Source organism: Agelaius tricolor, unplaced genomic scaffold (assembly GCF_023055355.1).
Source record: "Agelaius tricolor isolate 1412-34295 unplaced genomic scaffold, bAgeTri1.0.p SCAF_54, whole genome shotgun sequence".
Classification (NCBI taxonomy): Eukaryota; Metazoa; Chordata; class Aves; order Passeriformes; family Icteridae; genus Agelaius; species Agelaius tricolor.
Genome location: NW_027269314.1, coordinates 661,159 through 687,623, shown reverse-complemented (window position 1 = coordinate 687,623; position 26,465 = coordinate 661,159). Strand labels below are relative to the sequence as shown.

The following is a 26,465-nucleotide window of genomic DNA, read 5'->3' as shown; positions in this document are numbered from 1 at the left end:
AAAAATCTCAGGGAAATGGGAAACCAAAGTTTGGGGGGAGGAAACTCAGAAATGGGGGAAAAAAGGGGGGAAATGGGAAAAGGAAATGGGAAAACCCTTGAGAAGATTGGGAAAAATTGGGGAAATGAGGAAAAAAATTGGGGGAAAAATGGGAGGAAATGGGGAAAAAATTTGGGAAAATGAGAAAGTGAAATTTGGGGAAAATGGGAAAACAAAATGGAAAAACACTTGGGAAGATGGAGGAAAATGGGGAAATGAGGAAAAAAATCTTGGGGGAAAATGGGAGGAAATGGGGAAAAAATTTGGGAAAATGGGAAAAGAAAATGGAAAAACCCTTGAGAAGATGGGGAAAATCTTGGGGGGAAAATGGGAGGAAATGGGGAAAAACTTGGGAAAATGAGAAAGTGAAATTTGGGGAAAGTGGGAAAAAAATGGAAAAACCCTTGAGAAGATGGGGAAAAATGGGGAAAAAATGAGAAAATGGGGAAAATTTGGCAGAATGGGGAAAAATCTTGGGGGAAAATGGGAGGAAATGGGGAAAAAATTGGGAAAATGGGAAAAGAAAATGGAAAAACCCTTGAGAAGATGGGGGAAAAATGGGGAAAATCTTGGGGGAAAATGGGAGGAAATGGGGAAAAAATTTGGGAAAATGGGAAAAGAAAATGGAAAACCCCTTGAGAAGATTGGGAAAAACTGGGGAAATGAGGAAAAAAAATTGGGGAAATGAGGAAAAAAAATTGGGGGAAAAATGGGAGGAAATGGGGAAAAAATTTGGGAAAATGTGAAAGTGAAATTTGGGGAAAATGGGAAAAAAATTGGAAAAACACTTGAGAAGATGGGGAAAAATGGGGAAAATCTTGGGGAAAAATGGCAGGAAATGGGGAAAAATTGGGAAAGCGAGAAAGTGAAATTTGGGGAATGGGAAGATGGGGAATTGGGGTAAAATGTAGGGGAAATGGGGCCGGGGGATGGAGCCGTGCCCAAACCCCCTGTGCTGCTGTTCCTCCCTGCAGGGAAGGAGCCCGGGGACGATCCCGGGGCCGGGCTGGAAATCCCGGGATCGGAGCCCTCGGATCCCAAAAACCCCGATCCCAAAAGCTCCAATCCCAAAAACCCCAATCCCAACAGCCCCAATCCCAACAATCCCAACAGCCCCGATCCCAACAGCCCCAATCCCAAAAACCCCAATCCCAAAAGCTCCCCAAGGCCAGAAGGAGCAGAGGAGCCCGCGGCAGAGGCAGGGCCAGGTAATCCCAAGGAATTCCTGGAATTCCCCATTTGGGGTCATTCCGGGATTTTGGTGGGGCTGGGGGAAATGCAGTGGGGAAGAGGGGATTAAAAGGGAATTTGGGAATTCTGGAGGGTTGAGCTCTGCTCCTTTTCCCCCTTTCCAGAGCCTGCGGTGAGCGAGGAACCCACGGACCCAGGCGGGAAGGTCAGCGGGGTTTGGGGATTTGGGGGATTTTAGGGAATTGTGGGATTGTGGGGGTTTGGGGGAATGAGGGAATTGTGGGAACATTGGGAACGTTGGGAATTGTGGGAACACTGGGAATTTCCCTGCTTTCCCAGTGATTCCCAGCATTCCCAAGCTCCAACCCCTTTGGCCTTGGCTCCATTCCCATCCCAATCCCAAACCCCAGAACCTCCCTTTGGGATGGGAACACCGAGCTCTGGGATTGGGATTGGGATTGGGATTCCCTTTGGAAGAGGAACAGGACTGAAATTCCCTTTGGGATGGGAACACCGAGCTCTGGGATTGGGATTGGGATTGGGATTCCCTTTGGAATAGGAACAGGACTGAAATCCCCTTTGGGATGGGAATGGGAGCTCTGGGATGGGGATTGGGATTCCCTTTGGAATAGGAACAGGACTGAAATTCCCTTTGGGATGGGAATGGGAGTTCTGGGATGAGGATTGGAATTCCCTTTGGGGTGGGAACAGCAAACTTTGGGATTTGCATTGGGATTAGGATTGGAATTCCCTTTGAGATGGGAACAGTGAGCTCTGGGATTGGGATTGGGACTGAAATTTCCTTTGGGATGGGAACAGCAAAGTGTGGGATTTGGATTGGGATTTGGATTGGGATTGGAATTCCCTTTGGGATGGGAACGAGATCTCTGATTGGGATTGGGAATTCCTTTGGGATGGGAACAGTGGGAACAGGAAGCTCTGGGACTGGGACTGAAATTCCCTTTGGGATGGGAGCAGTGAGCTCTGGGATTGGGATTGGGATTTAAATTCCCTTTGGGATGGGAATGGGAGCTCTGGGATTGGGATTGGGGTTGAGATTCCCTTTGGGATGGGAGCAGGAGCTGTGGGCTGTGGGATTGGGATCGGGATTGGGATCAGGATGGGGCTGGAATTCCCTGAGCCCACAGGATGACCTTGAGGCAGTGCTGCGCGCTGCTGGTGTCCAACCTATTGGGATTGGGATTTGGGATTGGGATTGGGATGGGGATGGGGATTCCCTTTGGGATGGGAACGGGAGCTCTGGGCTGTGGGATCAGGATCAGGATTGGGATGGGAACAGGAGCTGTGGGATTGGGATCAGGAATTCCCTGACCCCACAGGAGGATGACAATCCCAAGCAGTGCTGTGTGCTGCTGGTGTCCAACCTGCCGGGATCGGGATTGGGATTGGGATGGGGATTTGGGATCAGGATGAGGATTTGGGATCAGGATTAGGATCAGGAATGAGCTGTACCCACAGGACACCGATCCCGAGCAGTGCTGCGTGCTGCTGGTGTCCAACCTGCCGGGATTGGGATGGGGTTTGGGATGGGAATTTGGGATCAGGATGAGGATTTGGGATCGGGATCAGGATTAGGATCAGGAATGAGCTGTACCCCTGACCCCACAGGATGACCCCGACCCCGAGCAGTGCTGCGTGCTGCTGCTGTCCAACCTGCCAGCATTGGGATGGGGTTTGGGATCAGGATTTGGGATTTAGGATCAGGATGGGGATTTAGGATCAGGAATTCCCTGACCCCACAGGAGGATGACCATCCCGAGCAGTGCTGCGTGCTGCTGCTGTCCAACCTGCCGGGATCAGGATGGGGTTTGGGATCAGGATCAGGATTTGGGATCAGGATTTAGGATCAGGATTTGGGATCAGGATTTAGGATCAGGATGGGGATTTAGGATCAGGATCAGGATTTCGGATCTGTAATTCCCTGACCCCACAGGATGACCCCAATCCCGAGCAGTGCTGCGTGCTGCTGGTGTCCAACCTGCCGGGATCGGGATGGGGTTTGGGATCAGGATTTGGGATCAGGATTTGGGATCAGGATTGGGATCAGGACTGGGATTTAGGATCTGTAATCCCCTGACCCCACAGGATGACGACCCCGATCCCTGCTGTGTGCTGCTGCTGTCCAACCTCCCAGCCCGGGGTTACTCCCCAGAGGAAATCTCCAACCTGGCCAAGCCCTTCGGGGGCCTGCGGGACCTGCTCATCCTCTCATCCCACAAAAAGGTAATTCCCGGGAATTCTGGGACAAGGGACAGCTCTTGGGAGAAAAATGGGAATTTTGGGGGTATTTGGGGGTTTTGGGGAATTTTTAGGGGATTTTTGGGGATTTTTGGGGATATTTTAAAGAAACGTTTGCGGATTTTTTTTTAATTTATCATTTTTTTGTGAGGATTTTTGGGGATGTTTTTAAGAACTTTTGGGAAGATTTTTTGGGGATTTTGGGGTTTAATGATTTTGGGGATTTTTAAAGTTTTGAGAATTTGTTTTTGATTTTTGGGAGTTTTTTTTTTCAAAATTTATGGCGGATTTTTTTTAGGATTTTTGGAGGTTTCTTAGGAGGCTTCTTGGGAATTTTTTTTAAATTTTGTGGGGTTTTTAAAGTTTTTTTTAGTTTTTGAGGTATCGGGGATATTTTGAGGATTTTTGGGGAAGTTTCGTAGGATTTTTTGGGGTATTTAGGAAAGTTTTTTTTGAGATTTTTTGGGGAATTTCTTGGGATTTTGAGGGATGTTTGGGGAAATTTTGGGGATTTTTCTGGAATTTTGGGGGAATTCTTTTAGGCTTTTTGGGAGGAATTCTTCTAGGGTTTTTTTTTGGGGAGGAATTTTGGGGGTATTTCTTGGGATATTTTTGGGAATTTGGGGGGGAATTTTTTAAGGATTTTTGCGGGGGGGACTTTTAGGGAATTTTTTGTGAATTTGGGGTGATTTTTAAAGATTTTTAGGGAGGTTTTGGGGAGGATTTTTGGGAGGATTTTTAGGGATTTTTGGGAGGATTTTGGGGAATGTTTGGGGGGATTTTTGGGAGGATTTTGGGGATGTTTGGGGGGATTTTTAGGGATATTTGGGGGGATTTTTGGGAGGATTTTAGGGATATTTGGGGGGATTTTTGGGACGTTTTTTGGGAATGTTGGGGGGATTTTTGGGAGGGTTTGGGGAATGTTTGGGGGGATTTTTGGGAGGATTTTGGGGAATGTTTGGGGGAATTTTTGGGAATGTTTGGGGCGGATTTTTGGGAGGATTTTAGGGATATTTGGGGGGATTTTTGGGACGATTTTTGGGAATGTTTGGGGGGATTTTTGAGAGGATTTTGGGAATGTTTGGGGGGGATTTTGGGAGGATTTTTAGGGATATTTGGGAGGATTTTTGGGAGGATTTGGGGGAATGTTTGGGGAGATTTTTGGGAGGATTTTTAGGGATATTTGGGGGGATTTTTGGGAGGATTTGGGGGAATGTTTGGGGGGATTTTTGGGAATGTGTTGGGGGATTTTTGGGACGATTTTTGGGAATGTTGGGGGGATTTTTGGGAGGATTTTTGGGAATGTTTGGGGGAATGTTTGGGAGGATTTTTGGGAATTGTGGACACGTTCTGCAGGCGTTCCTGGAGATTCCCCGCAGAGCCGCGGAGTCCATGGTGAAGTTCTACGGCTGCTTCCCCATGTGCCTGGAGGGGAACCAGCTCCGCATCCGGCACGAGCCCCGGCACCAATCCCTGCAGGATGAGGTGGGAACCACGGGAATCCCAAAAAAATGGGGGATTGGGGGGATTGGGGGGATTGAGGGATTGAGTGAATTGTGGGAAGTGTGGGATCGAGGGAAGTTGGGGAATTGTGGGGATTTGGGGAATTGGGGGAAGAAGTTGGGATTTGGGGGAATTTAGGGGTTGTGGGGATTGTAGGAACCAGGGGAGTTGGGAATTGTGGGGATTGAGGGGAATCGGGGAATTTGAGGGAGGTTGAGCACTTTGGGAATTGAGGGAGTTGTGGGGATTTAGGAGTTACGGGAATTTTAGGAGTTGGAGGAATTTGGGAATTGTGAGATTGGGGGATTTGGGAGGAATTTGGGGATTTGGGAATTTTGGGGATTGAGTGAAGTGTGGGATTGAGGGAAGTTGAGGAATTTGAGGGAAGTTGAGCATTTTGGGAATTGAGGGAGTGGGGATTTAGGAGTTGGAGGAATTTGGGAATTGCGAGATTGGGGGAAGTTGAGGGATTTGGGGATTGAGGGAAGTTGGGGAATTTTGGGGATTTGGGAGTTGTGAGATTGGGGGAAGAAGTTGGGGATTTGGGGGAATTTGGGGATTGTGGGGATTGTAGGAACCAGGAGAGTTGGGAATTTGGGGGATTGTGGGGATTGAGGGAAGTTGGGGAATTTGAGGGAGGTTGAGCACTTTGGGAATTGAGGGAGTTGTGGGGATTTAGGAGTTACGGGAATTTTAGGAGTTGGAGGAATTTGGGAATTGTGAGATTGGGGGAAGTTGGGGGATTTGGGAAATTTGGGGATTGAGGGAAATTGGGGAATTTTGGGGATTTGGGAAATTTGGGGATTGAGGGAAATTGGGGAATTTTGGGGATTTGGGAATTGTGAGATTGGGGGAAGAAGTGGGGATTTGGGGATTGTGGGGATTGTAGGAATTGGGGGAGTTGGGAATTTGGGGGATTGTGGGGATTTGGGAATCGTGGAATTAAGGAAATTGGGGAATTTGGAGATTGGGGAATTGTGGGGATTTAGGAATTGTGGGAATTTCAGGAGTTGTGGGAATTGAGGGAATTGGGGGGTTGGGGGAGGTTGGGGAATCTGGGAATTGTGGGGATGGTGGAGATGTTGGGAATTGTGGAGATCATGGGATTGTGGGAATTCTAGGAATGGAGGGAGTTGGGGGGATTGGGGGAAGTTGAGGAATTTGGGAAATTTGGGAAATTTGGGGATTGAGTGAATTGTGGGAAATGTGGGATTGAGGGAAGTTGGGAGGATTGTGGGAATTTGGGGAATTGGGAAATTCGGGGAAATTGGGGGATTTGGGAAATTTGGGGATTGAGGGAAATTGGGGGATTGTGGGGATTTGGGAATTTCAGGGATTGTGAGATTGGGGGAAGAAGTTGGGGATTTTGGGGAATTTTGGGATTGTGGGGATTGTAGGAACCGGGGGAGTTGGGAATTTGGGGATTGTGGGGATTGAGAGGAATCGGGGAATTGAGGGAAGTTGAGCACTTTGGGAATTGAGGGAGTTGTGGGGATTTAGGAATTGTGGGAATTGTAGGAGTTGGAGGAATTTGGGAATTGTGAGATTGGGGGAAGTTGAGAAATTTGGGGATTTGGGAAATTTGGGGATTGAGGGAAGTTGGGGATTTGGGAATTTCAGGGATTGTAGGATGGAGGGAAGTTGAACATTTTGGGAAATGTGGGAATTGGAGGAGTTGTGGGGATTTAGGAATTGTGGGAATTTTAGGAGTTGGGGGAATTGCGGGATTGGAGGGATTGGGGGAATTTGGGGATTGGGGAATTGAGGGAAATTCGGGAATGTGGGAATTTTGGGGATTTGGTGATTGTGAGAATTTGGGAATTTTAGGGATTGTGGGATTGAGGGAACCTGAGCATTTTGGGAATTGTGGAGATCATGGGATTGGGGGAGTTCTGGGGATTGGGGGAAATTGGGGAATTTGGGGATTGTGGGGACTTGGGAATTGTGAAATTAAGAGAAGTTGGGGAACTTGGATTGGGGAATGTGGGGATTGTGGGGATTTTGGGAATTGTGGAGATCATGGGATTGTGGGAGTTCTAGGAATGGAGGGAGTTGGGGGGATTTGTGGGATTGTAGGGATCGGGGGAGTTGGAAATTTGAAGGGTTGCGATGATTTGGGAATTTTAGGGATTGTGGGATTGAGGGAGTTTGAGCATTTTGGGAATTGTGGGAATTGAGGGAGTTGGGTGGATTTAGGAATTGTAGGAGTTGGGGGAATTGAGGGATGATATGGATTGTGAGAACTGGGAACTGTGAGAATTTGGGAATTTGGGGGATTGTGAGAATTTGGGAATTTTAGGGATTGTGGGATTGAGGGAAATTGAGCAATTTGGGGATTTTGGGAATCTGGGGATTGAGGGATTGAGGGAAGTTGGGAATTGTGGGAATTTTAGGAACTGGGGGTGTTGGGAGGATTGGGAAAAATTGGGAATTGTGAGATTGGGGGAAGTTGGGGGATTTGGGAAATTTGGGGATTTGGGGAATTGTGGGGATTTGGGAATTTGGGAATTTCAAGGATTGTGGGATTGAGGGAAGTTGAGCATTTTGGGAATTGTGGGAATTGGAGGAGTTGTGGGGATTTAGGAATTGTGGGAATTTTAGGAGTTGGAGGGATTGGGGGATTGGGGAATTGAGGGAAATTGGGGAATTTTGGGGATTTGGTGATTGTGAGAATTTGGGAATTTTAGGGATTGTGGGATTGAGGGAAATTGAGCAATTTGGGGATTTTGGGAATCTGGGGATTGTGGGATTGAGGGAAATTGGGAATTGTGGGAATTTTAGGAACTGGGGGTGTTGGGAGGATTGGGAAAAATTGGGAATTGTGAGATTGGGGGAAGTTGGGGGATTGTGGGAATGTGGAGAATTTGGGAATTGTGGGAATAACTCTGGGAAAAAAATTCCACTTCAAGCAAGATTTGGGATTTAAATAAAATTTAAATAGAATTTTTTGCACTTCCTGGAGTATAAAATAAAGGACTTTTTCCCCGGGAAATGTGGTTTTTTTAATTTTATTTATTTTAACATGATGACCACTTTAATAATGATTAATTAATCAATTATTAATTATTAATCAATCATCAATTATTATTAATTAAGCCCCAATCCCTTTTTCCCTCCCTAAAGGAAGCCATTTTCATCTCCCTCATCAAGGAGGCTGATCCCAAGGTGAGTTTTTCCTCATTATCCCCAATTTTTCTCCTCATTATCCCCAATTTTTCTCCTCATTATCCCAAATATTTCTCCTCATTATCCCAAATATTTCTCCTCATTATCCCAAATATTTCTCCTCATTATCCCAAATTTTTCTCCTCATTATCCCCAATTTTTCTCCTCATTATCCCCAAAGTTTTCTCCTCATTGTCCCAAATATTTCTCCTCATTGTCCCAAATTTTTCTCCTCATTATCCCCAATTTTTCTCCTCATTGTCCCAAATTTCTTTGGAATTTCCTGAACTGGGAGCTGGGAGTGCTCCTTCCTGAGCATTTCAGGTTGGGCTAAATCCCATTTTCTTTCTGGAATGGGATTATTTGAGACCTCAGGGATCTCCCTGGCCCTTAGATCCTTTCAGAATTCCAGGATTAATTCCAGGATTAATTCCAGGATTAATTCCAGGATTCTCAGAGGTTTTCTCCCTGTAAAATAACGTGTTGGAAAGTTCCAAATGGGAATGGGGAATTTTTCTTAATTCCCACTCAAAATTCCATTATTTATAAATGCAGAGAGGTTTTTTCCTTTTCCCCCCACTTTTTTCTCTTCTTTTTCCCCCCTAATTTCCCCTTTTCCCCCTTTTTCCCACTCCTTTTTCCCTGTCCTTCGTTCTCTTCTTCCCCATTTCCTCCTTTTTTCCCTTTTTCTCCTTTTTCCCCCATTTTTCCTGCCTTCTCCCCTTTATTCCCCTTTCCCCCCTCTGTCCTTTCCCCTCTTTCTCCCCATTTCCCCCCACCCTTTTCGTCCTTCCTTTGGTCCATTTTTTTCACTTTTCCCCCTTTTCCCCTATTTTTCCTCTTTCCTTCTTCCCTTTTTGCCCATTTATTCCCATTTTTTTCCTTTTTTTTTCCCTTTTTCCTTTCCTTTTCCCATCCTCCCCTTTTTCCTTTTTTTGGTCATTTTTCCCCTTCACCCTTTCCCCCCTTCCCCGTTTTCCCTTCCCCTTTCCTTCCCCCTTTTCTCCTTTTCCCCCCTCCCTTTTCCTCTTTTCCCCCTTCCTTCCCCTTCCTTTTTCCTTTTTCCTTTTTCCTTTTTCCTTTTCCCTTTTTCCTTTTCCTTTTTCCCTCTTTCCCCCCTTTATTCCCCTTTTCTCCCCTTTCTTTCTCCTTCCTTTTTTCCCTTTTCCCCTTTTTCCCCTTCCCTTTTCCTCTTCCCCCCTTCATTTTGTTCCCTCTTTATCCCCCTTTGTTCTGTTTTCTCCTTTTCTCCCTTTCCCCCCCTCTTCCCCCTTTTTTCTCCTTCCTTTTTCCCTTTTTCTTCCTTTTTTTCCCTTTTCCCCCCTTCTTTTCCCCCTTCTTTTCCCCTTCTTTTTCCTTATTTCCCCCTTTTCCCCTTTATTCCTCTTTTTTTGCCTTTTTCCTCTTTTTTCCCTTTTTCCCCCCTTTTCACTTTTTTCCCTTTTCCACCTCTTTCCCCTCTTTGTTCCATTTCCTCCTTTTCTCCCTATTTCCCCTATTGCCCCTTTTTCCCCCTTTTTATCCCCTCCCTCCCCCTTTTTCCCCCTTTTTCCCCTTTTTTCCCCTTTTTTCCCCTTTTTTCCCCTTTTTTCCCCTTTTTTCCCCTTTCCCCCCCCTTTCCCCCCCTTTTCCCCCCCTTTTCCCCCCTTTTCCCCCCTTTTCCCCCCTTTTCCCCCCTTTTCCCCCTTTTTTCCCTTTTTTCCCTTTTTTCCCTTTTCCCCCTTTTTTCCCCTCTTTGTTCCATTTCCCCCATTTCCCCCTCTTCCCCCTTTTTCCCTTTTTTCCCCTTTTTCCCTTTTTTTCCCTTTTTTCCCTTTCTCCCCTCTTTGTTCCATTTCCCCCTTTCCCCCTTTTCCTCTTTCCCCTTCATTGTATTCCCTCTTTATCCCCCTTTGTTCCATTTTCTCCTGTTCTCCCTTTCCCCTCTCTTCCTCCTCTTTTCTCCTTCCTTTCTTCCCTTTTTCCCCTTTTTTCCTCATTTTCTCCCTTTTTCTCCCCCCTTTCCCCCCTCTTCCCCCCTTCCTTTCCCCTTCCTTTCCCTTCCTTTCCCCTTCCTTTCCCCTTCCTTTTTTCCCTTTTTTCCCTTTTTTCCCTTTTTTCCTCTTTCCCTGCTTTGTTCCGTTTTCTCCCTTTCCCCCTTTTTCCCCTTTTCTCCTTCCTTTTTCCTTTTTCTTCCTTTTCCCCCCCTTCCTTTCCCCTTTCTTTTCCCCTTCTGTTCCCCTTGTTTTCCCCTTTTTTCCCTTTTTCCCTTTATTCCTATTTTGTCGCCTTTTCTTCTCTTTTTTCCCTTTTTCCCCCCTTTTCACTTTTTTCCCTTTTTCCCCTCTTTGTTCCATTTCCCCCTTTTCTCCTTTTCTCCCTTCCCCCCCCTTTCCCCCATTTTTCCCCCTTTTTCCTCCTTTTTATCCCCTTCCTCCCCTTTTTCCCCTTTTCTCCCCTTTTTTCTCCTTCCTTTTCCCTCATTTTTTCCCCGCTTTCCCCTTCTCCTCCCCTTTTTCCCCCCACTTTTCCCCCTCTTTCCCCCCTTTTTCCCCCTTTTCCCCTTTTTTCCCCTTTTTTCCCCCTTTTTCCCCCTTTTTCCCCCTTTTTCCCCCTTTTTCCCCCTTTCCCCCCTTTTTCTCCCCCTTTTCCCCCTTTTTCCCCCTTTTTCCCCCTTTTTCCCCCTTTTTCCCCCTTTTTCCCCCTTTCTTCCCCTTTCTTCCCCTTTCTTCCCCTTTCTTCCCCTTTCTTCCCCTTTTCCCCCCTTTTTCCTCCCTTTCACCCCTTTTTATCCCCTTTTTTCCCCTTTTTCCCCCTTTTCCCTCCCCCCTTTCCCTCCTTTCCCCTCCTTTTCCCCTTTTCTCCCCCTTCCCCCCCTTTTCCCCCCACTTATTCCCCCCTTTCCCCCCTTTCTCCCTTTTTTCCTTTTACCCCTTTTTTCCGCTTTTCCCCCCACTTTTTCCCCTTTTCTTCCCCTTTTCCCCCTTCCCCCCTCCTTTTTCCCCCTTTTCTCCCCTTTTCCCCCTTTTTCCCCCTTTTCCCTCCACTTATTCCTCCCTTTTTTCCCCCCTTTCCCCTTTTCTCCCCTTTTCTCCCCTTTTCTCCCCTTTTCTCCCCTTTTCTCCTTCCTTTTCCCCCTTTTTCCCCCCTTTTCCCCCCTTTTCCCCCCTTTTCCCCCCTTTTCCCCCCTTTTCCCCCCTTTTCCCCCCTTTTCCCCCCTTTTCCCCCCCTTTTCCCCCCTTTTTCCCCCTTTTTCCCCCTTTTTCCCCCTTTTTCCCCCTTTTCCCCCCTTTTTCCCCCTTTTTCCCCCTTTTTCCCCTTTCTTCCCCTTTCCCCCCTTTTTCCTCCCTTTCACCCCTTTTTATCCCCCTTTCTCCCTTTTTTTCCCCCTTTTCCCTCCCCCCTTTCCCCCCACTTTTTTCCCCTTTTTCCCCCCTTTCCCCCCCTTTCCCCCTGTTTCCCCATTACCCCCCTGCTGTTCTCCCCTCAGGTGGACGCTGCCTCTCTGCGCTCTCACCTGGTGCACCTGGGGAACCTCCCAGCCCAGGGCTACCGGGAGCTGGAGCTGGTGTGCGCGGGGCTGCGCTTCGGCAAGGTGGAGCACTACGCCGTGCTCAGCAACCGCCGCCGGGTACGGCACGGGGGAAAACACGGGGGAAAACATGGGCAAAACATGGGCCAAAATGGGCAAAACACAGGCAAAACACGGGCAAAACACGGGCAAAATATGGGCAAAATATGGGCAAAACACGGGCAAAACATGGGCAAAACATGGGCAAAACACGGGGGTTTTGGGGAGATTTTGGGGGACTTTTGGCACAGGGGTTCCAGGAATTGGAGCTGGGTTGTGCTGGGCAAGGTGGAGCACTGCACCGTGCTCAGCAACCGCCGCCGGGTACGGCACGGGGGCAAAACACAGGGGAAAATGGGCAAAACACGGGCAAAACACGGGCAAAACATGGGCAAAACACGGGCAAAACACGGGCAAAACATGGGCAAAATACAGGGGTTTTGGGGAGATTTTGGGGGATTTTTGGCACAGGGGTTCCAGGAATTGGAGCTGGTTTGTGCTGGGTAAGGTGGAGCACTGCACTGTGCTCAGCAACCGCCACCGGGTACGGCACGGCAAAAATGGGCAAAAATGGGGTTTTTGGGGAAATTTTGGGGGATTTTTGGCACAGGGGTTCCAGGAATTGGAGCCAGTGCTGGGTTGTGCAAGGTGGAGAGCACTGCGCCGTGCTCAGCAACTGCCACCGGGTACGGCACAGGGGCAAAACATGGAGCAAAAATGGACAAAAATGGGGGTTTTCAGGGAAATATGGGGGATTTTTGGCAGAGGGGTTCCAGGAATTGGAGCCAGTGCTGGGTTGTGCAGTGTGGAGCACTGCGCCGTGCTCAGCAACCGCTGCCGGGTACGGCGGGGAAAAACATGGCCCAAAATGGGCAAAAATGGGGTTTTTGGGGAGATTTTGGGGGATTTTTGGCACGGGGGTTCCAGGAATTGGAGCTGGGTTGTGCTTGGCAAGGTGGAGCACTGCGCTGTGCTCAGCAACCACCACCGGGTACAGCCCCAGGAACTGGGGAAATCAGGGCTTGGAGGGGAAAAAATGGGGGAAATTTTGGGGTTTTTTGGGAAATTTTGGGGGATTTTTGGCACAGGGGTTCCAGGAATTGGAGCTGGGTTGTGCTTGGCAAGGTGGAGCACTGCACCGTGCTCAGCAACCACCACCGGGTTCAGCCCCAAGGACTGTAAAAAAAATGGGGCTTGGAGGGGAAAAAACGGGGTAAAATGGTTTGAGGAATTTTTTTGGGGGAATTTTCCAGAATTTTTGGAGATTTCTAGGACATTTTTTGTTGTTTTTCCTTTAATTTATTGGGAATTTTAGGGAAATTTTTAGGGATTTTGGAGGATTTTTTTTTTCCTTTTCCCCCTTCCTTTCCCCATCCTTTCAATTTTTCTCCTTTTTGCCCCTGTTTCCTCTTTCCCACTTTATTCCCCCTTTTCCCCTTCCCTTTTTCCCCTTTCCCCCATTTCCTTCTTTCCCCCTTCCTTCTTTCCCTTTTCCCCTCCTTTTCTGCCCCTTCCTCCCTTTTCTCTTTTCCTTTGGGATTTTTGGGGAATTTTTGGAGATTTTTTTGAAATTTTTGGGAGATTTTTGGTAGATTTATTTGGGAATTTTGGGGGATTATTTCAGAATTATTTTTTAATTTTGGGGCATTTTTGTGGAAATGTTGGGGGATTTTGTTGTTGTTGTTGATTTTTGGGGGGATTTCTTGTGATTTTTGGGGGATTTTTTTAATTTTGGGGGGACTTTCTAATTTCGGGGGGATTTTTTTGGGGGGGGAGTTTTTGGTGGATCTGGGGGATTTTTTTTAATTTTTGGGGAGTTTTTGGTGGATTTTTGGGGGAATTTTGGGGACTTGGGGGTGAGGGGGTTGGGAGTTTTTGGGAATTGGAAAGAATGGGAATGGCAGAATTGCTGCAGTTTCTGTGGGATTCTTTATGTTTTAGATCCCAAAATAACAAGGAAATGGTCTTTAAATAAGAAAAAAAAAAAACTGAGGAAAATGTTTTTAAATCCCAAGAAAAACAAGGAAAATATCCTTTGAATCACAGAAAAACCAAGAAAATGTTTTTCAAGTCCCAAAAACAAAAAGAAAACACCCATGGAAATAGTCTTTAAAATCCAAAGAAAATGCCCTTTAAATCCCAAAATCCATTGAAAATGTTTTTTTAAATCCTAAAAATCCAAGGATGTATTTTTTAAATCCCAAAAAACCCAAGTTAGTTCCACCTTTAAGACCCAAATTGGGCCATTTTAAAGTGACTTTTAACCATTTTTATGCTTAGAAAATGGCGGGGGAAAACCAAGGCATTCCAGCAGGTTTAAGAATTCTCATTTTATCCATAAATTAAGGAATTACCAGGATTTTTTTCCCTCAGGCCATCCTGCACCTGGACAGCCCCAAATCCGCGCGCTCCATGCACAGCTTCCTGCAGCAGTACCCTTATTCCATAGGAGAGCACACACTCACCTGCTCCTTGTCCTCCCACGGAGACATTCCTGAGGTAAAAATTCCGTATTTTCCACCATCTGGCTTTTTTTTGGGCATGGGAGAATGTTCCTGCAAAGAGCTGCAGGATGGGATTTCCTTCAGGGTTGGGATTTTCCCCCTCAGGGCAAAGATTTTCCCTCACGGTTGGAATTTTCCCTTAGGTTTGGGAACTTTTTCCCTCAGGGTTGGAATTTTCCCCCTAAGGGCTGGGATTTTCCCCTCAGGATTGGGATTTCCTCTCAGGGTTGGAATTTTCCCTCAGGGTTTGGGATTTTTTTCCCTCAGGGTTGGAATTTTCCCCTCAGGATTGGGATTTCCTCTCAGGGTTTGGGATTTTTTCCCTGAAGGATGGGATTTCCCTCACAGTCAGAATTTTTTCCCCTCAGGATTGGAATTTCCCCCTGAGGATTGGAATTTTCCCCTCAGGGTCAGGATTTTCCATCAGGGTTGGGATTTTCCCTTAGGTTTGGGACTTTTTCCCTCAGGATTGGGATTTTTCCCTCAGAGTTTGGGATTTTTCCCTTCAAGGATGGGATTTCCCTCAGGATTGGGATTTTCCCCTCAGGATTCAGGGTTTTTTCCCTTCAAGGATGGTATTTTTTCCCTCAGGATCATGATTTTTCCTTAGGGATTGGGATTTTTTTCCTTCAATGATGGGATTTTTTACTCAGGGTTGGGATTTTTCCCTCAGGATTGAGGTTTTCCTGTCAGGGTTGGGATTTTTCTTTCAGGTCTGGGATTTCCCTCAGAGATTGGGATTTTTCCCTTCAAAGATGATATTTTTCCCTCAGGGTTGGGATTTTCCCCTCAGGATTGAGATTTCCCCCTCAGGTTGGGATTTTCCCCATCAGGTTTGGGATTTTTCTCTCAGAGTTGGAGTTCTTCCCTCAGAATTGGGATTTTCCCCTCAGGGGTTGGGATTTTTCTCTCAAGGATGGGATTTTCTTCAAGGATGGACTTTTTCCCTCAGGGTTGGGACTTTTTCCCTCAGGATTGGAATTTTTCCCTCAGGATTGGGATTTCCTCTCAGGGTTGGGATTTTTCCCTCAGAGTTTGGGATTTTTTCCCTCAAGGATGGGATTTTACCCTCAGGGTTGGGAATTTTACCTCTAGGTTGAGATTTCCCTCAGGGCCACGATTTTCTGCCTCAGGGCTGGGATTTTCCCTCAGGGTTGGGATTTTTGCCTCAGGGTTGGGATTTTTCCCTCAGAGTTTGGGATTTTTCCCTTCAAGGATGGGATTTCCCTCAGGATCGTGATTTTTCCTTACGGTTTAGGGTTTTTTCCTTCAAGGATGGCATTTTTTCCTCAGGATTGGAATTTTCTCTCAGGATTGGGATTTCCTCTCAGGGTTGGGATTTCCCCCCCCCCGGGTCAGGATTTTCCCTCAGGGTTGGAATTTTCCCTTAGGTTTGGGACTTTTTCCCTCAGGATTTGGGATTTTCTCCCTCAAGGATGGGATTTCCCTCTGGGCCAGGATTTTCTGCCTCAGGGTTGGGATTTTTTCCCTCAGGGTTGGGATTTTTCCCTCAGAGGTTGGGATTTTTCCCTCAGGGTTTGGGATTTTTCCCTCAGGGTTTGGGATTTTTTCCCTCAGGGTTTGGGATTTTTCCCCTAAAGGATAGGATTTCCCTCTGGGCCAGGATTTTCTCTCAGGGTTGGAATTTTTTTCCCTCAGAGCCTGATTTTCTGCCTCAGGGTTGGGATTTTTTCCCTCAGGGTTGGGATTTTTTCCTTCAGGGTTGGGATTTTTCCCTCAGAGTTTGGGATTTTTCCCTTCAAGGATGGGATTTCCCTCAGGATTGGGATTTTTCCCTCAGGGTTTAGGTTTTTTCCCTTCAAGGATGGTATTTTTTCCCTCAGGATCGTGATTTTTCCTTAGGGATTGGGATTTTTTCCTTCAAGGATGGGATTTTTTCCTCAGGGTTGGGATTTTTCCCTCAGGATTGTGGTTTTCCTGTTAGGGTTGGGATTTTTCCTTCAGGTCTGGGATTTCCCTCAGAGATTGGGATTTTTCCCTTCAAAAATGATATTTTTCCCTCAGGGTTGGGATTTTCCCCTCAGGATTGAGATTTCCCCCTCAGGTTGGGATTTTCCCCATCAGGTTTGGGATTTTTCTCTCAGAGTTGGAGTTCTTCCCTCAGGTTGGGATTTTCCCCTCAGGGGTTGGGATTTTCCTCTCAAGGTTGGGATTTTTCCCTCAGGGTTTGGGATTTTTTTCCCTTAGGGTTGGGATTTTTCCCTCAGGGTTTGGGATTTTTCCCTCAGGGTTTGGGATTTTTTTCCCTTAGGGTTGGGATTTTTCCCTCAGGGTTGGGATTTTTCCCTTAGGGTTGGGATTTTTCCCTCAGGGTTGGGATTTTCCCCTCACAGTTTGGGATTTCCTTCAAGGATGGAATTCCCCTCAGAGTTTGGGATTTTTCCCTCGAGGATAGGATTTCCCTCAGGATCGTGATTTTTCCCTCAGGGTTGGGATATTTTCTTCAGGGCCGGGATTTCACCCTCAGGGATTGGGATTTTTGTTTTTCAGGCAGAAACTGGGAAAAAGGAAGTGAAGAGAGAGGACGGGAGCAAAGGAAGGTACAGCCTGCAAGGATTTTTGGGAATTTTATCCATTTCTTTTCTCTCTTGGAATGTTCATCCACGATTAGGGATCGCTGAGCCTCCCTCCAGCTGTGTCCTGCTGCTCCTCCTTCCCAGTCCATGTCCTCCATGAGACAAAATATTTGGGATTCATTAAAAAAATCATGGAAAAATGGCGTGAAATCCCAATTTCTGTGGAGTTTTTCCTTGTTTTTTTTTCCCCTGCTCAGGTCCTGGCTCCTCCTGTTGCTTTCATTCCATCCTGCAGCTCTTCCCTCTATCCCTGCCTCTGCAATGCCTTTTCCCAACTGCTGAATTTCCAGAAATTTTTAGGAATTTTTGTTAAATATGGCTTCGATCCCTTTTTTCTGTGATTCCAACTCGGATTTCTGGATGAGTTTTGTTGTCAAAACCCCCAAATTGTGTAAGGATCATTCTCAAATTTAAGGAATTCTGTTATGGAAAAGCTCTGTATTCCCAGATCTCGTTTCTTTCCTTATCATTCCATGAAACTGCTGAATTTTGGGAGCATTAATTCCCAAATTAACGGGAATCTCTTCCTCACAGCCACTTCTTTATTCCAGACTAGTGGGATTTAAAATTAAAATTAAAATTAAAATGTGACTTTTTCGTTAATCCCAGCTCCTGGAAAGTTGGAAAATTGACATTTTTCCTGTTCCACACATTTTACACAAAATTATTTCATTTCATAGGGAGCAGAAAAGACCAGAATTATAATTTTAATTGTTAATTAGTGATTATTTCTATGAAGCTTTAATTAATTAAACTCAGCTCCTGGACTCTGCCTTTCCCAGGCTGTGTTTTCCATGAATCCAGGGGGAAGTTTTCCATGAATCCCAGGAGTTTTCCATGAATCCCAGTAGAAAACAAACTGAGCACAGCCAGAAATGTTAAATTGATGGGAAAATCCCTTTGGAGGATCCCAAATCCCGCTCTCCTGGATAATCCTGATTTTTCCAGGTTTTGGAGCAGAAATTCCCTGCTGGAATTCTGCTGGAATGGGTGCTCCAGGCCCAGCCATCCCTAATTCCAGCACTTCCCAAGCTCATGCTGTGGGATTCTTTCCTTCAGTGAAGTCTCTGGAATTCCCTGGAAAGCTCCATCCTGTGGCACCTTGGGCTGTGTTATCCCAGAGGGTTCTCCATGGAAAACAGGGATTTTAAACCCAAATCCAATCCCAAATCCAGACCTGCTCTCTGGGGATTGGGAACTGCAGACAGAGCAAAGCTCCTCTAATGCTCCTATCCAGGAGCTGCCTTTTGGTGGGATATTCCCAATTTTCCCCTCTGTGGGATGGAAATTTTCTGAGACCTGAGGTCTCCAAAATGTGAATTATTCACCTCAAGTGCCGCCTTTTCCCGCAGAATTCCCAATCCCATTTCCTCATGCTCCAGGAAAACTCCCACCGGTGCCATCCAGAGCTTTCTGAGACTTCTGGAATTCTCTCCCCGTGGTTTGATTTTTGTTTCTTTTAAATGCTTTTAGCTCTGGCTTGAAAAAAATTCCAGAGGGATCAGGAACGGTGCAAAAACCAGCTGGGAATCCATCAGGAGAGGCCAGGAAAGGCCAAATTCCCACCCCAAATGTCCCGGAGGAGATTCCAGCGGGACAACTGGAGATCCCTGAGTCGCAGGCAGGAGGAGCAGCAGTGAGGGAATCTCCTGCAGGGATGGATGTGGAGGGGTCGGATCCTGGAATTCCTGTGGATCCTGCTGGCAGCAAATCGCCCGGAGCGAGGTCGGAGGAGAAACCGGCGCCGCTTTCCGGAGCGGGGACGGACAAATCTCAGGATGAGCCGGAGCTGGAAATCCACAAGGAGGATGAGGAACCCTCTGCTCCCGCCGTGGAGCCTCTGGAATCATCCAGCAAGGCCATCCCAGCAGCTGGGGGAACGCCAGGAGCCATCCCTGGAATGTCCCCGAGCTCGGAGGAGGCTCCCGCGGTGTCACCCGGTGTCACCCAGCCCAGCACGGAGCTGGCTGCTCCGGAAAAAACTCCCGTTCCCGAGGCTGGGAAAAGCAGCCAGGAAACGTCCACGGAGAGGAAAGCTGTCCCAAAAACTCCGGATGCTCCAGGGAAAAAACTGGATGTGGCTGGAGCAGAGAGAGAGGCGACAGCGGAGGAATCCGTGCTCAAAATCGGGGAAAATCCGGGGAAGAGTGGGGGCAAGGCTGGGACAGAGCTGGAGAAAACACCTGGAAAAACATCATCCAAGGGTGGGGAGAACTCTGGGAATGCTGTTGGTGAGATGCACGGGGGAAGTTCGGTTAAAATCCCACAAAATAAAGGGATGGGAGCTGCAAAATCTGAAGAAAACCGCGCGGCAGCTCCGGTAAATCCCGCTGCGTCCCTGAAGGAATCTTGCATTGGGAAAACGCTTTTGAAGGCAGTGGTGTCTGTCCCGGACATCCTGAAGCAGAAAATTCCCGTCAGGATCACCGAGCCTTCCCTGGGAAGAGCTGGAGAGCAGAAAATCCCCCCCAAAGCGGGGCTGGAGAAGAAAATCCCACCCAAAACCACGGCTCAGCCAGGAGCTGGGAGCAGCCAGTGGAAAGGGAATGGAAATTCCGGAGTGGACGCACAGGGGGACGGTGGGAAGAGCTCATCCCAGCAGGAAAAGGATTCCCAGCTGGAATCTCGGGCAAGTTCAAAGCAGAGCCAGCCGGGAGAGAGCGGAACATCTGGCACGAAGGAAAATCCTGGTGGGAATCAGGTGAGGAGGGCAGGAATGCCCAGGTGTTCCCTGGGCTTCTCCCACCCTGGGTTTCTGGGATCATCCCTTCTCCATAAATCCTGGGGCCGCCAGAGGAGCTGCTGGGCAGCCTGTTCCTTTTAGCTGCACCACGAGGGCGGAACTGGTTGGAAAATCCTATGGAAGTTGTTTTGGAAGGGAATCCAAACTGAATTCCTTGGAGCAGCTCCAAGTGGGAATAAAGCCCGTGTCCTCTGGGGAGGTGGAATTGGCTTTTCCAAGCCCTGCACAGATGGAAAAGGGGCTCCTGAGCCAGGTGTCACCTGTTGGTGGCAAACACCTGGAGCCATGAAGACATCCCAGAGCAGCTCTTTGGTCCTAACAAAGCTGTGCTCAGTGAGGATTGGGATTTCCTGGGATTTCATGGAATTTTTTGTCCCATTTTGCAGGCTCCTGGTGGGGGCGGTGCTGCAGCTTGGAAAAGCGGCACTGGCAGCACTGGGAAACAGAAGGAGGTAAGGATGGAAAACCGTGGGATTAAAAGGATGGAGTGTATGGAAATGGGGACTTCTGATGTTCCAGGGGGTGGGATTGGGTGCGATTTAAGGTCTTCTCCAACCCAAACCATTCCAGGATTCCAGGATGTTCCTGCTCTCAGGAATCTTTCCCCTCTTTCCAAAATGATATCACCAAATTCCTGCCCTTTTTCCTTCTGGTGTCCATGGATCCCGTGGGCTCTGGGGTGCTGGAATCCCTTTGGATCCATTCCCTTTGGATCCATTCCCTTTGGATCTCTCCAGTCCCTATTTCCAGGCTCACGGAGCTGGGGCCACCAGGAAACCCCAGCTGGGATCAGATCCCGTAAATCCATCCCCAAATCCCAGTTTCCCAGTTTGTGTTAAATATCCATGAAAATGTGAGGGTAGGATGGAATATTTTGGCAGAAAAAGTAACAAAAATTCAGAATTCTCCATGGAAGAAATCAGAGGCATCATTTGGGGTGGGGCACCCGTTCCTTTGGAGCCAGAACTTCGAATTGGCAGGAATTTCATCTGTTGAACTTGATCCACTGAATTTTATCCACTAAATTTTGTCCCTTCAGTTTTATCCATTGGCCTTTCTCCACTGGATTTCATCCATTGATTTTTTTCCATTGAATTTCATCCACTGAATTTTATCCATTGGATTTTATCTGTTGAACTTTATCCACTGAATTTTATCCACTAAATTTTGTCCCTTCAGTTTTATCCACTGAATTTTATCTACTATATTTTATCCCTTCAATTTTATCCTTTGGCCTTTCTCCACTGAATTTCATCCACTGAATTTCATCCGTTGAATTTTGTCCCTTGAACTTTATCCGCTGGATTTTATCCACTTAATTTTGTCCCTTTAATTTTATCCACTGAATTTTATCAGTTGTATTTTATCTGCTGAATTTTGTCCATTGACCTTTATCCCACTGGATTTTATCCATTGATTTTTATCCACCGAATTTCATCCATTGAATTTTACCCATGGAATTTTATCCCCTATTGATCCACTGCGATTTTTCCAAAGGACTTTGGCTTCCTGAACTAAACCTGAGTTAATTTAAATTAATTATTCAGAAATGTTGAATTTCTGAGTCATTAATTTAAGTTAACTCAGGTTTAAGCTGCAATTTAAGCCCTGACCGCTTTTTTATTTGTTTTTTCACTCTCAAATACAATTTGGGGTTATTTTTTGGATCCTGCTGGAGATGACAGTTAAATATTCCATTCCCAGGAGGAAGAGCTCTTCCCGTTTAACCTGGACGAGTTCGTCACGGTGGACGAGGTTAAACCTGAGTTAATTTAAATTTATGACTCAGAAATGTTGAATTTCTGAGTCATTAATTTAAATTAACTCAGGTTTAAGGTTTAAGCTGCAATTTAAGCCCTGACCGCTTTTTTTTTTTTTTTTTTTTCTCCACTCAAATTAAATTTGGGGTTATTTTTTGGATCCAACATGTGTGGATGTTCCTCCTGGAGATGACAGTTAAATATTCCATTCCCAGGAGGAAGAGCTCTTCCATTTAACCTGGACGAGTTTGTCACAGTGGACGAGGTTAAACCTGAGTTAATTTAAATTTATGACTCAGAAATGTTGAATTTCTGAGTCATTAATTTAAATTAACTCAGGTTTAAGTTGCAATGCTGCAATTTAAGCCCTGACCACTTTTTTTTTTTTCCCCACTCAAATTAAATTTGGGGTTATTTTTTGGATCCAACATGTGTGGATGTTCCTCCTGGAGATGACAGTTAAATATTCCATTCCCAGGAGGAAGAGCTCTTCCCGTTTAACCTGGACAAGTTCGTCACGGTGGACGAGGTTAAACCTAAGTTAATTTAAATTAATTCCTCAGAAATGTTGAATTTCCGAGTCATTAATTTAAATTAACTCAGGTTTAAGCTGCAATTTAAGCCCTGACCACTTTTTTTTTTTTTTTCACTCTCAAATACAATTTGGGGTTATTTTTTGGATCCTGCTGGAGATGACAGTTAAATATTCCATTCCCAGGAGGAAGAGCTCTTCCTGTTTAACCTGGATGAGTTCATCATGGTGGACGAGATTAAACCTGAGTTAATTTAAATTAATTCCTCAGAAATGTTGAATTTCTGAGTCATTCATTTAAATTAACTCAGGTTTAAGCTGCAATTTAAGCCCTGACCACTTCTTTTTTTTTTTTCCCCACTCAAATTAAATTTGGGGTTATTTTTTGGATCCAACATGTGTGGATGTTCCTCCTGGAGATGACAGTTAACTATTCCATTCCCAGGAGGAAGAGCTCTTCCCGTTTAACCTGGACGAGTTCGTCACGGTGGACGAGGTGCTGGAGGAAGCCGAGTCTCCGGTGATGCCGCGGCGGAACCCCCCGAGGGGGAAGAGAAAAGAAGCCCCCAAAGCCAACCCTTCGGAGCCGGCGCCCAAGAAGAGGAAAGGGAAGAGTTGCGGAGCCGAAGGTGAGCTGTCCTTTGTCACCTTGGATGAGATCGGGGAGGAGGAGGAGGACGCCCCGGTGCCGCTGCCGGGCGTCGACCCCCAGGGCCTGGTGGTGGTGGATGAGGTGGTGGAAGAGGAGGAGCTGTCGGAAGCGGTGAAGGATCCGCAGGCGCTGCTGACGCTGGATGAGATCTCGGAGCAGGAGGAGCCGGGCTCCCACGGGAATGGGCCCCGGGCGGAATTTGAGGAGCGGGATCTGAAGGCCGAGCCCTTGGTGACCGTGGATGAGATTGGGGAGGTGGAGGAGCTGCCCCTCAACGAGCCCGCGGAGCTGAGCGCCGCCGAGGAGGGGAAAACCAATCCCGGGGATGGCGCGGCCTCCCAGGTGCCCGATGATCCCAACGCCTTGGTGACCGTGGATGAGATCCAGGAGGACAACGAGGACAATCCTCTGGTGACTCTGGATGAGGTTAACGAGGATGAGGATGATTTCCTGGCCGACTTCAACCACCTCAAAGAGGAACTAAACTTTGTTACAGTCGACGAAGTCGGCGATGAGGAAGAAGAAAACACTTTCCCAGGGAAGAACCCGCCCGAGGATGAAGATGACGAAGATATTGTTGCTGTTGCAGGACCAGAAGAAATGGGAATTCTAGGAGATACAAATCCAGAGGATGAAATGGCTGAAATCTCCAAGCCAAAAGGTGAGGAACATCAAGGCCGGCTTGGACGAGGCTTGGAGCCAGCTGGGCTGGTGGAAGGTGTCCCCGTCCATGTCTCTTAGGTGCCTCCCGAGCCAAACCATTCCATGGTTCCATTCCATCGCTCCATGGTTCTGTTCCATGATTCCATTCCATCACTCCATGATTCCATGATTCCATCCCAACATGCATTTCTGTCTCCAGCAGCTCAGCTGGGATCAGAAGATGCAGAACCAAAGTCTCAGCCGAAGAAAACGACTTTTCCAGGTGTCCCCAAGACGCAGAGCACTCCCAAAGGTAAATCCAAAGGAATCCCCTGAAATGCTCCAGGTTTTCCTGGCTGGAAGATTCTGTCCTGCCCGTTTGAAAACTCCTCCTGTGCCTCACCACCACAGAGAACCTCAAAGGCAGGGCCCAGAATCCATGGTTTTTCTTGGCTCTTCCAAATCCACGTTTAACTAGTTGGTTAAACTCAGAAGCCTCTCATGGAGAGTTTTTTTCTGGAGATTTCCAAATCCAGGTGGAATTATGGATTATTAGTGGGGTGCAGTGTGGTGTCTCCTGAGGGTTCCCATCCTCTGGCGAGTTTTATTCCCAACATTCAGTGTCTGGAAAGGAGGGAATTGCTGCCAGGGCTGTGAAATGAGGGTGTAGGGATGTAGTGAATTCCATGAGGTCAGGAATTGTTCCAGCTTCCATGGGGTCAGTCCTTGAGGAACTGCTCCAACATGAGTCACTTCCATGGAGTCTTTCCTTCAGGAGCTGCTCTAGTGTGGGTCCCTTTTTCCATGGGATCAATCCTTCAGGAGCTGCTCCAGCTTCTGTGGGGTCAGTCCTTCAGGAGCTTCCTGAATTTCCATGGAATCAGTCCTTCAGGAACTGCTCCCACTTCTATGGGTTCAGTTCTTCAGGAACTGCTCCAGCACAGGTCACTTTTCCATGGAGTCTTTCCTTCAGGAACTGCTCCAGTGTGGGTCATTCTTCCATGGGATCAATCAATCCTTCAGGAACAGGCTGCTCCAACATGGGTCACTTTTCCATGGGGTCAGTCCTTCAGGAATTGTTCCAATTTCTGTGGGCTCAGTTCTTCAGGAACTGGTCCAACATCCATGGGGTCAGTCCTTCAGGAGCTGCTCCAACATGAGTCACTTTTCCATGGAGTCTTTCCTTCAGGAATTGTTCCAACTTCCATGGGGTCAATCCTTCAGGAACAGGCTGCTCCAACATGGATCACTTTTCCATGGGATCAGTTCTTCAGGAACTGCTCCAACTTCCATGGGGTCAGTTTTTCAGGAACTGCTTCAGTGTGGGTCACTCTTCCCTGGGATTAATCCTTCGGGAAGGTGGGTCACTTTTCCATGGGGCGAGTCCTTCAGGAATAGGTTGCTCCAACATGGGTCACTTTTCCATGGGGCCAGTCCTTCAGGAACTGCTCCAACTTCCATGAGATTGGTTGCTTTATTCCCAGAAGATGGTGTGTATATGGGAACTGGAGATGACCTGTGGATTGAAGTGGGGCAAGGACCAGCTTGGGTGAAAAACCTGATTTTTTTGGAATGTTAAATATCTGCAATTTCCCCCTGAGGAATCACAGATGATCCCCCAGATTTGGCTAAAGGAAAGGTGGGGTTGGAATATTTCTGGGCGCTGTGTGTGGTGACTGTGGTGTATCCTCAGCTCTGGACATCCTGGTCCCAAAGGCCGGATTCTTCTGCCAGATTTGCTCCCTCTTCTACGCTGACGAACCCTCCATGATCAACCACTGCAGGACCCCCCTGCACCGGCAGAACATGGAGGTACCACCAGAAAAACGGGAATATCCCCCCAAATCCTTGGATTCAGGGTGCCGAGAATTCCCTGGGAGTTCACGTGTGATGGAGTTTGGGAATGCAGTGGGAATATGGAATATTTTTATTCCATGCCCAGATTGTGGGGGATCCTGCCCCCTGAGATTTGGCCACGTTCCCCTCAGGAGCTTCCCATGTGGAATTTGGGGGTTTTTATGGGACAAATCCCACCTTGGCCGTGGGAGGAGCTGATTAAACCTGGCCCGGGTGTTCCTGGCCCAGGTTTTAGGGGATAATCCCGGAATATCCCTGCAGCACCATCTCTTCTCCCTTCTCCACAGAAATTCATGGCCAAGCAGCAGGAAAGCGGCGGGGAGGAGCCGAGCTCCAGGTGATGGAGCTTCCCAGGAACCACACTTCGGGGCCAGTCAGTTCTGTGTGTTCGGATTTCCTTTGTCATTCGGGGGCGGGAAGGAGCATCCACGGTGTAAAAAATCGGAGCTGGGAACAGACCAAACCCAAAGCAGCAGGAGAGGGTTGGAATTGTGTCTCCGATCATCCGACGTGGGAGAGACTGTTCCAGGTGTCTCCAGGAAATAAATGTTCTTACTGTATAGTTACCCCAGGGCTCGAGTTTGGGGTCATTCCTTGGGGTTTGGTGACTCTGGGTGACACTGGCGATCCAGGGGATCCATGGAGAGAGTCAAGGGAAGGGTCTGGAGCTCCAGGAGCAGCTGAGGGAGCTGGGAAAGGGGCTTGGCCTGGAGAAAAGGGGGATTGGGGGGACCTTCAGGCTCTGCACAACTCCCTGGATTCTTGGAGCCAGGAGTTGGGATCTGGTCCCAGGGAACGGCCTCAGGCTGGGCCAGGTGGGATATTGGGGAAATTCCTCCTTGGAAAGGGCTGTCCGGCCCTGGCAGGGGTGCAGTGCCCATCCCTGGGGGGATTTACCAGCCCTGGGCATGTGGCACTTGGGGACACGGCCAGTGGTGGCCTTGGCAAGCCCGGACTCGATGGTCTCAGAGGGTTTTTCCCAACCCAAACAATTCCATGAGTCCCTGCCCTGCACCCAACCTGCCCCCAGCCCCCTCAGTTCCATGGTGACGTTCCAAACTTGGGGACACCTCTGGGGCACTGAACCCCTCCTGGGGCTCATTAGCAGCCAACAGAGCCGCAGGAATTCAGGAATTCCTTTAATTCCTTTAATTCCTTTAATTCCTTTAATTCCTTTGCTCGTGGACGGGCACCCCCTGCCTTTTTGGGGAGCACATGGGAACCATTTCTCCCCGTGGATTTCAGCCAGGTGAGTCAGAAGGGGAAACTCGGATTAAACTCCCTGGGAATGCTGAACTTCTCGAAGGTGGGATCAGTGCCAGGCTCCGTGTGGGAAGGGCCCTGGAGGTCAGGACGGGCAGGGCTGGAGGGCGCTGACCCCGGCACCGATGGCGGCGGTGGGGATGTGCCCCCTGCTCTGTTGGCTGACCCTGGGCACAGCTCCTGGTCAAGAAAGTCTTTCCCACTGGGA

General features: G+C 47.7%; 1 protein-coding gene across 3 annotated transcripts in view; it reads left to right on the top strand.

The window, feature by feature from the left end:
• Positions 1 to 25,560, top strand: part of ZNF638 (zinc finger protein 638) — a 65,213-nt gene extending 39,653 nt beyond the window's left edge. The window contains exons 12-26 of one of the 3 annotated variants that reach the window (XM_071455858.1): positions 1,014 to 1,247; positions 1,395 to 1,435; positions 3,185 to 3,229; positions 3,379 to 3,474; positions 4,846 to 4,974; positions 8,116 to 8,157; positions 11,627 to 11,767; positions 14,081 to 14,206; positions 16,723 to 16,772; positions 18,282 to 19,509; positions 19,938 to 20,003; positions 22,289 to 23,156; positions 23,358 to 23,450; positions 24,831 to 24,949; positions 25,282 to 25,560. In XM_071455858.1, the coding sequence (XP_071311959.1) occupies positions 1,014 to 1,247; positions 1,395 to 1,435; positions 3,185 to 3,229; positions 3,379 to 3,474; positions 4,846 to 4,974; positions 8,116 to 8,157; positions 11,627 to 11,767; positions 14,081 to 14,206; positions 16,723 to 16,772; positions 18,282 to 19,509; positions 19,938 to 20,003; positions 22,289 to 23,156; positions 23,358 to 23,450; positions 24,831 to 24,949; positions 25,282 to 25,335 (3,332 nt within the window). In that variant the 3' untranslated portion in view covers positions 25,336 to 25,560. Of the gene's footprint in view, positions 1 to 1,013; positions 1,248 to 1,394; positions 1,436 to 2,859; positions 2,905 to 3,184; positions 3,230 to 3,336; positions 3,475 to 4,845; positions 4,975 to 8,115; positions 8,158 to 11,626; positions 11,768 to 14,080; positions 14,207 to 16,722; positions 16,773 to 18,281; positions 19,510 to 19,937; positions 20,004 to 22,288; positions 23,157 to 23,357; positions 23,451 to 24,830; positions 24,950 to 25,281 lie in introns of all 3 variants that reach the window. The other 2 variants (XM_071455856.1, XM_071455859.1) reach the window with 2 other exon arrangements.
• The last annotated feature ends 905 nt before the right edge of the window (positions 25,561 to 26,465 follow it).